General features: G+C 43.2%; 1 protein-coding gene across 2 annotated transcripts in view; it reads right to left on the bottom strand.

Moving 5' to 3' along the window:
• Positions 1 to 14,021, bottom strand: part of MED27 (mediator complex subunit 27) — a 198,908-nt gene that overhangs the window by 20,694 nt on the left and 164,193 nt on the right. Inside the window, exons 5-6 of one of the 2 annotated variants that reach the window (XM_055319240.1) lie at positions 9,953 to 10,060; positions 591 to 632 (exon numbers count right to left, since the gene is read on the bottom strand). In XM_055319240.1, coding sequence (XP_055175215.1) covers positions 591 to 632; positions 9,953 to 10,060 — 150 coding nt within the window. Of the gene's footprint in view, positions 1 to 590; positions 633 to 5,056; positions 5,319 to 9,952; positions 10,061 to 14,021 lie in introns of those variants that run through there. The other variant, XM_055319251.1, reaches the window with a different exon arrangement.

The raw sequence follows: 14,021 nt of genomic DNA, 5'->3' as shown, positions 1-14,021 counted from the left end.
ATGTGTTCGGTGATCAAGAGTGAAGTATGGAGATTCACTGGAAACCTCCCCTCCACAGGAAGGAAAGTACAGTTTCCCTCTACAGTAGGTGTACAGCTCTGTGAGTGTGGGAACATGATCAGCACCACAATTAAGACACAGAATACTTCCATCACCCAACACATTTCCTCCCACCCCCCACTGGGGACAACCTCCTCCAGTGCCTGGACACCACTGATCTGATTTCTGTTCCTAAGGTTTCATCTTTTCCAGAATGTCATATGAATGGAGTCATACCATGAGCAGCCTTTTGTGTATGGCTTTTTTTCAGTTTTTAAAAAGCTTCTAACTTGGGGATCTCTGGGTGGCTCAGCAGTTTGGTGCCTGCCTTGGGCCCAGGGTGTGATCCTGGAGTCCTGGGATCGAGTCCCACATCGGGCTCCCTGCATGGAGCCTGCTTCTCCCTCTGCCTGTGTCTCTCCCTCTCTCTCATGAATAAATAAATAAAATATTAAAAAAAAAAGCTTCTAACTTAAGACCAATGTTTTCACCTTTGAGCATCCATATTTCCATTACTGCTTCTTGAGTAAAAAATGAAAAGTAAAGCTTACCTTCTGGAATACTTGATAGTTGGATTTCGACCATATATCAAGCTGGAGGGAAGGAGAAAATATGAGCATCAATTTTAGAATTGTACACTTGGAGAGATGACACTGGAACTACTGCATTCAGCTTGAAATAATAAATGTGATTATGGAATAACAGAATCATGGCATCGCATGTGCATATTAAAGGTCTTGCCTGAATTTCTTCTCTCTTCACCAGAATTTCCACTCTACAAGGAAATCAACAGAAGGGATATAGGGAAGTTAGCATGAGGCACTTGTTCCACAGCCACATGAGCTGAGTCCCTGGCTCCCTCTTCTTACCTGGGCTCCTACCATGGTTTCCTTGCATGCCAATGTCAATCCTGCCTCAGGATCTTTGTACAGATTGCTTTTTCCCCACAAACCTTCACATGGCTCCTCCTAACATTCTTCAGTTCAAACGTCACCTTATTAGAGAGTCATTTCCCAGTTACCTTGTCTAAAATATTATTTTCATACCTGTTGTCTTATCTTTTCAAAAATTTGAAATTTTTATTGCACTTAAAACCACCTGGAACTTTCTTTTGCTTGTGTTGTCCTGGTGTGGGCCCAAGCATATCATAGGCATCAGCAGGTCCCCGCTGAGTGGAGAAAAACTAGCAGCTCCCAGTTGCTGAGCACTTGCTCCACACCAGACACCTGACTACGCCCTCCACACACACTCAATTAATCCCTAGAACAAGCCAGTGGCTGGTCCCATTTAACTGTCCACGGCAATCTGGAGAGGCTTTTTATGGATGGTATGGCCTGGCAGTGCTTAAACTTGGCTGGCATCAGAAGCTGCTGGGGGGAATTTTTGTTTTTTTTGTTTGATATATATTCCTTGGTTTCTCCCCTGGAGTGTCTGAATCAGTAAGTTTACAGTGGGCCTGAGAATTTGTTCATCTGTTTCAGCTTTGTTCCCACATGGTGGTGTAACTGTGATGGCTAGTCAGGCCAGGGACCCTTGATCTAGGGCACCTCTAGTTCACAAGGGAGTAGGCTGGAGGTCGTGGTTAGGGCTCGGAGTCAACTCAGTCCAGTCTTCCTCTGGCCACACTTGGTCTTGTACAGGGCATGTCAGTGGCTTATTCTGACCAAAAGGACTTTTGCTTTAGTTTTGTATGATAAGTCGTCAATGCATTCTCACTGTTTTGTGAATTTATGAGTTAAGTATAGCAAAAACAGAATTGTCCCCAATACAGTGTTGGAGGATAGCTCAAGGACAGGGCAGATCAGAAGAGTCAGTATATCCCAGGGGTACTAACAAGTCAACCGCAATATATGAGTTCCAGAGCTGAACAAATTAAAATACTTGCTCAATGGGCCTCTTGGAACCTGCCTTTGGGGTTGGCCAGTGGTCAAGGTAGAAACCTGGGATACGACTGTATGGTCTATAGGTTGTGTTATTGATTCTGGAGCACCTGGGAACACGAGAAACAATCACACGGGAAGGTTCCTCTAATAGGACAGGAGTGAAGTGTTGCACTTGACATGGGGAAGTTTAGAGTTCTGTTTTTGTTCTGAGGAAAACACCAAAACCTGGTTTGTTGCAAATGGTCCTTGGAATTGAAAGGTAGTCTGCCCACAGGCATTCAGTTCTCTCTGGCTTCTTCCTGCTCCGAATTAGTTTCCTGTGAACTGCGCTGTGTTTGAGAACTTTCAGGCCACAGAGGAGGTTTGGATGATTCCGAGAAGGTCCCTCTGGACTCCAGCAGGGCTGCTGTTGGAGAGTGCCAGGTTTAGCTGATCCAAGCCCAGGAGAAGTACTAGAACTCTGCCTGAAGGTTCATGCGAATGGGTCCACTTCTCCCTCTCCCCTCTGGTGTTATCATCTTGTTCCTGGATTTCCAGAGAAGCCTCTAATTGATCCCTCTCTCCTACTCTGGCTAACCTGCTCTCCAGAAAAGTGGCATCAACTTTTAGTCACTGGACCCCACCCTCGCTCCCCGCCTTAAGCCACTTGATCAAAAAAAAAAAAAAAAGGCTTTAAGTATTAGAATTTTAATTTGGTAGGTGAACAGTTTGTAGGGGGGAAAGTGACATGTTACCTCCAGATAACTCTGAAGGAAACCTCAAAAGAAACAGAAGGAATTTCCCACATTGTCAATTCCGCTGAAGAAAACTGCTGGCCGGGATCCCTGGGTGGCGCAGCGGTTTGGCGCCTGCCTTTGGCCCAGGGCGCGATCCTGGAGACCCGGGATCGAATCCCACGTCGGGCTCCCGGTGCGTGGAGCCTGCTTCTCCCTCTGCCTGTGTCTCTGCCTCTCTCTCTCTCTCTCTCTCTCTCTCTCTGTAACTATCATAAATAAATAAAAATAAAAAAAGAAAAGAAAGAAAACTGCTGGCCGGCTGGTCATTCCAGGGAGAATGCGAATTGCTACTGTGTTCCCAGTGCCACAGTGGAGCCTCCGGCTTAAAAATGCAGCACTTAAAGATTATTCAGAGAGTGCAGAATGAGTAAGAATGATATTTTGTATCCCTCAGTTCTGCCAAATCACCACCAAGATGACGGGGAGATGCCAAAGATTCGAAATCTAAATTTTAGGAAGAGTAATATCAGTGTCTCAACTTGGAGCTAGCACAGCTCCCTTTCCATCTGAAGCCCACAGCTGTTTCTTCGGAGGTTCTCCACTGTTTATCCTTCCTGCCTGTTCCCACCATACGTAGGCAGACCAAGACATAAACATGGGGCCATGGAGAACGAGAAAAGGAAGAAGCTCCATATAAACTGAAAAGTTATACTTTTTATTTAAAAGAGACAATTATTTAAAAAAACAAACAAACCAACAACCAACCCCAACTCTTCAGTATCTGCGCAATGTTTTAATAGAGAAATCATCTAGGGAGAAACGCGGACAACTTTAATTAAGAGGTGGACTCTCCAGCCTAATTGTTAGCTTCTCAAAACACAGCAAGCTCATTCAAAGTGAGCATGCTGCTCTTTTCTGAAAGGCGGTTTAAATATATAATTCAGGGCCCTAGGGAATAGCTGCAGCCATCTGGGGCAGAAGGATGTTAGACGATATGCCCTACGTACCAGGTGCGCACGGGTAAGAATGGGAACTGGTAACAATGGGCTCCCCTATTGCCGCGAAGGCGCAGCAGGCAGTTTGTACTCGATTTTCTGCTAGATTTATGCCAAAGAAAGCCATGTAAGTGAGTGTTCTGGAGTCAGTGCTCTGCCTTTCCTCAGGGCCAGGAAGATTTCAGAAATTCATTTCAGGGAGCCAGGACTGATCCAAGTGAATATTTATTAGCTTCAGCTTATTTGCTGCAAAGGCAGGCATGGCTACCAATTTATTTTTGCTGGCTGTGATATTCAAAAAGGATCATTCTGGAAGCTGTAAACTTTCAGCCTGATGAACAGGAAATTATTCTGAACTACAATGTCAGGGAAAGAAAGTAAAGCACCTCTCAGTATTCTGGCAAACATTAGATCTTAAAATGGAAAAGCCAACCTTATGGTAATTGGTGGCTGAATCTGCAGTCTTAGGAGCAGCCTCTGGGACTCTGGGGATTGGAATGAGTATTTTGGGGGTAGGAATGTGTTCTATTCTTGGGTAAAATGGAAACAAACCCCACAGATAACCAATTGCTCTAGCACAGACATATTTGCTCTCAGGTTAAACATCAAGATGTCAAAGGGCCTCTTGACTAATAAGAATGGTAACAATCAAATTGACTTACTGGAAAGAAAAATTAGAATGGCCCACTATCAGAAGGCAAGGGCATGCCAGCTATGACAATGACCATTGCCATCAGCATCGCCAGCATGAGGGCAGACACCATTCACTGAGGACAGTACATCTGGCCTGCACTATACCTGTGTTAACTTTTTTAAAAAAATATTTTATTTATTTATTTTGAGATAGAGAACGAGTGAGGAGGGGAGGAGCAGAGGGAGAGTGATAAGCAGATTCCCCGTTGCGTGCAAAGCCTGAGGACACAGGGCTGTTGCATTCTCCCAGACATCTGGATGAGGATGATGAAACCATCCCCAACTTCCAGACGAGGACACAGAGGCTCAGAGAAGTTAAGTAAAATGTCTAACATCACACAACGAGGATGTGGTAGAAAATTCAAAACCAGCTCTGCTGCCACAAGGCCCAGACCTCAACCTGGGAGGAAGATGGCCTTTCAGCTAGAATTCAGGAGGGCTGACTTCGAGTCCCCCTGCCCGACAAGCAGTGGCAGTTGTTGTGGTTGGGGGGTGGGGTGGGTGGTACTCTTGAGGAAATTCAACATGACAAATCTGCTCCGAGGCCTGCTCATATGACAATCATCACCCCTGAAATTCACTCAGCAGCCAGTAAAAATTCTGGCAGCTTCTCAGAAAGTTACCGATTCTTCATTTCAAAAAATAGTGTTAAGATACCATCAATTGTCTAAAATTGACAATTCCAAATAAAACTCATAAGCTTCACACAGGCCTTCAATGTTTAAAACTTTTATTTATTAGCATCTTCACCTTGTAAGGTGATGCGTCCATAGGGGCAGAGGGCCATAAACCAGCAATGGTGGCATGTTTCTCCATGACAACCCGAGTTTTCGAAACCATAAGCTTCTGGGCAGTCCGGGTGGCTCAGCAGTTTAGCGCCGCCTTCAGCCGAGGGCTTGATCCTGGAGACCCAGGATCGAGTCCCACGTCGGGCTCCCTGCACAGAGCCTGCTTCTCCCTCTGCCTATGTCTCTGCCTCTCTCTCTCTGTGTCTGTCATGAATAAATAAATAAAATCTTTAAAAAAAAAACAAAACCATAAACTTCTACCTGGTCACCTTCTTAATGTACCCACTCCTCCCCGGAGAATAGAAAAGTGAATAAGTCTCCCCAAAGAACTAGTGTTACAGGTCTGTTGTTCTTCAACTTTTCACTTTCGATCAGGACAGACATTTATTACTAGAAACTGCTGAAAGCACAACTCAGGGCACCGTCGGCGTGCAAATTAGGCCGGAGTCCCCTTCCCCAGCTTTTCCCCCTTCCCCCAGAAGGAACAAGAGGCCGCTTTTCTGAAGGTCGTCTGAACAATTTCAAAGGCTATAACAAATCAAAATGTTCCCTGCATCTAATATCAAACGGGGCTGATGCCAACACTTATTAGAGAAATCAGATTCCAGCTTCCCCAACCCCCTCGCCCCCCCCCCCCCCCACATCCAACTTTGAAGTGGGAAGAATGCAGGGATCAGAAATTACCCTGGAGACAGCTCTGGCTGTCTTTGAAGGTTCCCTTTGATACCACTATTTCTTTTCCTCTCTTTCGCTAGGAGGCTAAAAGCTGCCTTTTTTTTATTGATATGGGGTAATTAATGAAGCTATAGCATTAACATAACCTAAATCCTCTAATAAGATAAATTCAACGGAGACACTTCTATTTTTTCAGTTAAGTCTGGCGGGTATAAAATCAGGACAATGGCCAGGTATTCAACTTAAATCTGCCTTTTAACATGCTGAGTCATGGCTCTCTGCTCCTCCCTGGTTACAGTGAATAGCGAGTTGGTAAGTTTTAAAGCATTTTTATATTTTATTAGAGAAATTAGTCTACTGGAACTTGGTCTCAAAAACATGCATCCCAGGTGAAGAGGCAGACGATCAGGGTAGTGGTAGTGGTAGTTACTGCAAAGTGCAAAGCGATAGCCTTGCTGGGATTCTGATGGGAAAAAACCTGCTGGCTTCTGGAAATGGGGGGTATGTGTGTGTGGTGAGGGTGGCGCTGGGTTGCTGTTGTAACAAGAGGGATAATTAAACCTTTTAGGATGTGCTGGCTGCTTTGGGTTTGGGGGACACAGACTTCTGCAGTTGCATAAGTTCAGACCCCAGCTAGTCCATGGCTTTCCAAGCCACGCCCACATATCAGTGGCTGTGCTTTAGACTGCAGCAAATCACCCCCAGGCAAGTACTCAGGCACCAGCTCAGCAAATGCAGAGCTGCATGTTTGGAACAGTGGAACTGCAAGCAGCAATTTGTTCTTGAGGACCACACCTCAAGCTCCAATAGCTCCTTCCAAAGGTTACATTTTGTTTGGGATGTGCTAGACATTTCAACACATTAATTACACTTACACATATATAACTATATATAAAATCCACATAAACCAGCATCAGTACTCAAAAATAGAACACTAATAATGCCTGCATGGTTTTGCAAAGTGCTCTGAAAAAAACAAGGGGCTAATCAAATTGGCTAGGACTTGATTCTGGGCAGAGCGGTCGTTCCGAGAGCTTCTCTGCCAAATGTGGTTAATGCGTCTTTAAAACAACAAAAGCTTTGGTCCTCTTGATCTTGCTATTCCCAGTTTTAGGGTCCCTGCTGACCACGTAGGCCAAAGTGCACAGCTGTAAAACGCAGCAAGAGGCCTCCTGTATCACATTTGTGTTATGAATCATAGCAGAATTCAGGTTCCCAGGCACATTCATTTTCTTTCTGATGAACAGAGAACCCACACTAATCTCTCATTAGGAAGACACATGCCTGTATGCCCTTGCATGTGTGTATATCTCCTTCATTGTCTGATGCACTTATGACTCCAATCCCTGCTGCTCTGCTGCTTCTTTTGGTCCTCATCCCTGAGGACCTCCACTTTTCCATTCCAGGTAAGCACTTGCACATCCCAAGTAGGCTTCTCTATTGTCCCCTTCCACATATTCCTGGGCTTCTTCAGCACTCTAGGCACTGTGGCATCTCCTTGGGACGGCATCACGTGAGTGACAGGGTCTGGGTCCCTGAGTGCTCTTGGCAGATAGGTCTGAGGCTGGTAGGGTGTGACTGCAGGCAAATTGCTGTACATTCTAGGTCTCAGTTGCCTTATCTGGAGAACGAGTCTAATTTAAACAGAACCTAGGACTCGATGACCACTGCAGGCAAAGTTTGCTTAGCACAACACCTAAAAGGCCAACATGTGGAGTACTCTTAGTGTGCTTATTAATTGCAAGATAGACATGTAAACAAATAACCATGATGTACTAATTCTAGTCCTAGAAAAAGACTTCAAAATGCCAAGGATGTGTTCATGAGGAGGCTAACTTGTGCTTTAAGCAGACACAAGCCTGGGCTTGCCAGCTCCAGAGCCTGTGCTAATGTAAGAAGCCCCTAGGAAAATAGGGACAGGATGAGAAAGAGGATGGCAGTAAGCCAGTGTGAAGGGAAGAGTGTGTCTGGTGGACAAGGAGGACAAAGCATCTCAGGCTAATGGCACAGGGGTTGTAGATGAGTGAAAGCAATGTGGGAGCCCCAAGTAGCATAAAAGACTGGAGAGGAAGGCAAAATGTGCATACAGAATGATGGCAGACAAGGTCAGAAAGGAAGGGAGGGCCAGATGACCTGGCATTTCTATGTGTTGCTAAGGAGTTTGGATTTATTCTAGAAGCCAAGGTTTTCAGAAGTGAAGTTTTGGGCGGGCTAAACATGAGGTACACCTGGGGAGGAGAGGTCCCACCTAGACACAGGTCAGGAGTGATCTCCATGGGCTGACACATGAAACCACGGTATGTATGTATGGGGGGTGGGGGGCAGACAATGGTCCGAAGCATATGAGGGGGAGTAACCGCAGAGAAATCCTAGAAGCACATGAATGTGACAACTTTCTAAGTCCCTTGTTTTAAGTGCAGAATAAAAATGATATTAGCTCCTTACTGAGTGGTGACTAGGCGGCAAAGTGCTAAGTGCTTTACATGGCTTGGTTAGGACGCTTCCAGAATGGGGCCATCAAATTCAGTGTTAAAGAGATCATGCAAAGTAGGTAAACCCTCACTCCTCAGAATCTATCAGAAATGCTTCCTCCCTCTCCCAAATTTGTAACTTTATCACACGCTCGCTACTGTTGATTAGCTTTCTATGTTGCTAGCCTTCTCTCCCCAGGGCACTAGTAAATCCCTGGAGGACAAGGGCTATGATTCATATCAGGTGTGACTAACAAGTCGTGAACCTTGAACAAAGGCAACAAGAACCACATCTCTATACGGTCTCTATATGGTCTCATCTCTATACGGTCAGGACCAGTGACTCAGGGTCACTTCTTCTGCTGCTAACTAGTCTGGAATTGCTTGTCAGAGATGCTGCCAGGGTTTACGAATCATATACACACAGACTATGTTGCCCCAATGACACGCTTTATTCTCCACACCTGCTCTAAAGACACTTTGGTTTTTCCAAAAAAGAAAATCTCCCCTTGAGGAACGCTTTGGCTTTCAATGCGAGATATATGAGAACTTGGCAAAGTCCTTGAAGTAAGAGTAGCTTTCCTTGTTGACAACACTTGTGTGGGATGTGGAGATGCTGGGTTACTAGTTCAAAACACAAATCTCATCACATTATGGGTCATAGCTCTTATTTAACACACTGTTATGTGCTAAGCTACATTTGTCACCTTTTTCTGAAGAACGTCCTATCCTCATTATAATGTGGCCATTGGGTGGTGAGTGCTAGTACTATAGCATACTTTAAAAATTTTAATGGGATTCATGAAGAGAAAGGAGCGCTCAGGAGAGAGGGGCAGACAGAGGCTTAGTGCAAGGAAGTGGCCAGGGTGCATCCGGGTGGGTATCTCAGGCGGAGCACTCATTACACTCTGGAAGCCAACACAAATGAAGGCTGTCAGCTCCCATTAGCATCCTCTGATGCTCTCTGTAGAGCCATATGGACAGTGTGCAGTCCGGAGAAATCAGGGGTTCACGCCAGTGAACTTTCTATGAAACAAATCACCCATGGAAAGAACCTATTTTTCCAATGGCAGTGTTTAGTATGCACTGCTGCAGATAAGCACTGTCCTTAGGGCTGCTTGTTAATTTCATGGGAAAAGATCCTGAGCAGGTTGTGTGTCAAAGTACCTTGAATTTTCCTCATGGTTCTAGGAAAAGCAAAATGCCAAAAAAGCCAAACCCTGGGCTATTGATGTACTGTACTACTGGGTGGGGGAAGGAAAGAAAGGAAAGAAAGGAAGGAAAGGAAAGAAAAGGAAAGGAAAGGAAAGGAGGAAGGAAGGAAGGAAGGAAGGAAGGAAGGAAGGAAGGAAGAAAGAAAGAAAGAAAGAAAGAAAGAAAGAAAGAAAAAGAAAGAAATCCATTTCCTCAGAAGACACATTTAATGAGGCAACTGGGGTCTAAGGTGATAAATTAGAAATTCAACTAAGGGCATCAACTTAAAGGAAAAAGCAGAAGCTTGATGAAAAATGCAAGGGGAGAGAGAGAAATGTTTTTCTGTAAAACGTTCATCTTCATACTGATAAACCATGCTTGTTGATCATTTCAGCTATGACTGCTAGTGTTTAATATCATTCATTTGGGACTCTACTACATTTGTTTCGGGACAGAGAAAATAAAGCAAAATGAAACAGAAGACTCCAGAATGCTTACCTTGCCATCTTCTGTGTAGACATTTTCACTATATCCCCTTACTATTGTTCGATCAATGAACAGGCTCCGCATGACAACAATCACTTTCAACACCTTTCCCAAGGTCACCTGTCAAAACACATGCATGCAAACATGAAAGCTTACACTCGAACATGCAGAATGCATAAGGCTGGGTAAGATTATGTGAAGAGAAAAGGATCACCTCTCCCTCTTGTTGCTGAGGGGCACATGGGAGAACCCTTGGAGGGAAGGCATCTGAAAGTGATCAGGAACAGGCTTTGAGCAACAAGGCCTTCCTGCAGTGTAACTACACTGAATTTATTTATATTTTTGGCTTATAAATCTCAGGATAAGTTCCATAGATTTAATATATGCTGGATAGAGTAAAATTTCCTTTAATTTTTTTCTGTCTTAAGAAAGATGATCTTTTTCAAAGGCTATCCTAAGATTCTGGCATCCTAGGACTTGGTAAACGCATTTGTTTTCCTATTCTCTCATGGCCCTATGCACACCCATGGAATATGTAGGAGAATACAACAGAGAGATTAAAGACAGGCACCAAAGGCTCCGGCCTGGCTGAACTATCTGTTTATAATAGTTGGTAGTAAGTGGAGAAGCAATACCACGTAAGTTCTGAAGGTAAATGGAAAGTAGCTGAATTTTATCTCCAAAAAGGAACATGATCCTGGATATACATTAAGTGCTTTTACTCTCTTAGAACCTAAGCACATATTATGGATTAAAAAAAAACAAAAAACAAAATGAAAAACCCCCACAAAAATCAACAACAAACCCACACACCTAAAAAAAAGTGCAATTTCATATAATGCCAGAGAAAAAGTAACCTGTTGTATTTGCTGGAATGGACTCAGCATTAAGAAGAGAAATAGCACCTTCCTCTCTTTTAGGGGTTCATGTAACTCTTCGGTTACTTTGCTATGCCTCTACTGTTCATTCCCCAGGTGAGCCCCTGGAGGTGGACTCAGAACAGGACCCGTGGTCTAGCTTGTTCGATGAGGCTCCAATATCACAGAATGGGCTGACGAGAGCCCTTGCCCCAATCCTAATTGTGTGACCCAACATAAACTCCATCGCTGCTGATGCCACCTTTAGACACCCTCTCCCTTATCTGCTGTTGGGCTGTCCCCAGCAGCAACCCTCCTCTTCTCTTGGTTAGTCCTGCATATCAGTGAACGTTCTGAGCATCTGGTTCCTTCATTAACTTCTAAGTGCTGAGAGGATCTCTCTATTTTTGTATTCCTAAAATGGTCCAGAATTACAAACAGGGTAAGAAACAGAGAGGATACCCTTATTTACATTTAAGAGAGGGTTAATAAAAACATCTCATTCCTGTACAGTACTTTCAACTATTGCTACACCATGTAATATTGAATGGGTCACTGCTTGGGTAACTGGATATCACCTACTTAAGGATGTCAACAAACTACCAAGGTAGGAGCAGTAACTCTTTCTAGTTTGCATGCAATCTACAGGGAGGAAGGGAGAGAGGGAGGAAAAGAATCAAGTTCACAGTTTTGTAATTATAAGCACTGAAATTAACAGCCTCTGGCTGGGCTGCAGTGGAGGTCCAATACACCGTCTCTAACAGGGCCACCATTTTCAACTGTCTTGTTTTAACTCTCTGCTAATAAGCAGAGATAACTTAAGATATTATTTCCTTAAAAAAACAAAGTTTGGCTGACTTTAACCAATAAATTGCTTCTGTCATTTGTCAAGGTTTTAAAGATGGAATTCAGAAACAAAACCACACTAAATACACTAGAAATTTTATATTTATTTTTTTTGTTATTTTTGCAAGTGAATTTTGGTATTTTAAAGCTAATGAATACTAAAAATTTAACTAATAAATAGGTTTGTTATTGAAAAGCCTAAAATTAGAGTGAAAAAGAAGGAAATAGTCATTCAGTCTGCTCTTTTAAATCACTAACATTTGGGGAGATTTCCTTTCAATCCTTTTACTATCAAAGATTAACAGATTTCATAGAAAAAGAGGTCAGACTTATGGTTATCAGAGGTAGAGGGTAGTACAGGGCGAAGTGAAAGCAGGAGGCCAAATGGTCCAAAAGTCCAGTTAAAAGATAAATATGAAAAAAAAAGATAAATATGTCCCAGGGATGCAATGCGCATATGATGACCACAGCTCGTGGTGCTGCCAGATGTGAAGAAAACTGTTTACAGAGTAAATCCTACAAATTAGTTACAAGAAGACATTTTTTTCCTTTTCTATTTTCTTCTTTCTATAGTATCTATACAAGAAGATGGATGTTAGCTGAACCTACTATGGTCATCATTTCACATTAAACCACTGTGCTGGGATGCCTGGGTGGCTCGGCAGTTGAGCGTCTGCCTTTGGCTTAGGGCCTGATCTCAGGATCCGTGATCGAGTCCCACATCAGGCTTTCTGCAAGGAGCCTGCTTCTCCCTCTGCCTGTGTCTCTGCCTCTCTCTCTGTTTCTCATGAATAAATAAATAAATCTTTAAAAAAAAAAAACCACTGTGCTGTACCCTTGAAACTTATACAGTGGTGTAAATCAATTACTTTGTAATTAAACTAGGGGAAAAAGATCTACTGTTTCTGAATTTTTTTTTTGTTTCTGAATTTTTAAACATGGTTATAACATACTACATACATAATTTCAAATCAAATTTTTATTTAAGTTATGACATAAGCATTATTCTTACTGCTGAGAAGTCTTCAAAAATGGCAGTATGTGCTTCATGGCACTCTACTGGGTGGATAGATTTAATAATTTCTTTAACCATTCTCCTATCACTGGACATGAGTTGCTTCCACGTTTTCCCTGATATAAATTTGCCTACAAATGCATACTTTTGTTCACCAAGCTTTTGCTGTGTTTGGGATTATTTCCTGAAGACAGATTTGTAGAATTGCAATTACCGGGGCCAACAGTACAAATATTTTAAGGTTTCTGATGCAATCTGCCAACTGCGAGCCACAAGGGTTATGCCAGCTACAAAGGTATAAATGTACCTACTTCACTCCTCTCTTGTCAGTAACAGGTGCCATTAAATCAAAAGAAAACAAAGTAAAATAAGTAAAATCCATCCCCTCCTAAAAGCAGCAACTTAATTTCTTTAACTCATTTATTTAAAAAATTTTTAGAAGACTTATTTATGTATTCATTCATTCAATCTAGACAGAGAGCATGTGTGCACAAGTGAGGGGGAGAGGGGCAGAGGGAGAGACTCCTTAAGCAGACTCCCTGCTGAGCACAGAGCCTTGACACAGGGCTTGGTCTTAAGACCATGAGATCATGACTTGAGTGGAAACCAAGAGTCAGATGCTTAACCAACTGAGCCACTGAGGCACCCCTAACCCACTTATTATGACATATTTAAACATATACAAAAGTGAGTGAAACAGAATAAAGAACCTCCACAACCTGCCCCCTCCCTCCACAGTTTCAACTACAGCTTTTGGCAAATCCTGTTTCATCTCCACCTCAACCTACTTTTCCCTTCCTATGTTATGCTGAAGCAGTAACAACCACAGTACCATTTCATCTGTAAACATATCCTTCTGTGTCTCTAAAAGGACTCTCAAAAAAATTCAGGACTACAATGCCATTCCACAACTTAATCAACAAGAACTCTCCAATACTATCAAAGCTGAAGTAGTCAGGGTTCAAATTTCCAACAGTTTTGTAAATGCCACTTTTTAAATAAGTTTGCTTGTGTCAGGAGCTGAATGTGGTCCACACAATGTGATTGGCTGACATGGCTCATGAAGCTCTCCTAGACTGAAGGTTCCCTGTCTCTACCCCTGCCCCCACATTTTTGTTTGCTGAAGAAACTGGATCATTTTTTTCTAGAGTTTTCTGTAGTCTGAATTTTGCTGATGGCATCCTCATGGTGTTCTTTACATGTTCCTCCTTTCCCTGTACTTCCTGTAAATTGGGATGAGGTGAGATTCAGGCTTGATTTCTTTTGGCACAATGAGTTCATGGTCAGTTATGGTCTACCAACAGGAGGCGGGCTAGCTTGGGTGTCTCAGCAGGTGATGTGGGCAGCTGCTGACCCATTAATT

The sequence above is a fragment of the Nyctereutes procyonoides genome, unplaced genomic scaffold (genome assembly GCF_905146905.1).
Source record: "Nyctereutes procyonoides isolate TBG_1078 unplaced genomic scaffold, NYPRO_anot_genome, whole genome shotgun sequence".
NCBI lineage: Eukaryota > Metazoa > Chordata > Mammalia > Carnivora > Canidae > Nyctereutes > Nyctereutes procyonoides.
The sequence above is the reverse complement of the archived record's forward strand: the minus strand, read 5'-3'. Positions and strand labels throughout refer to the sequence as shown.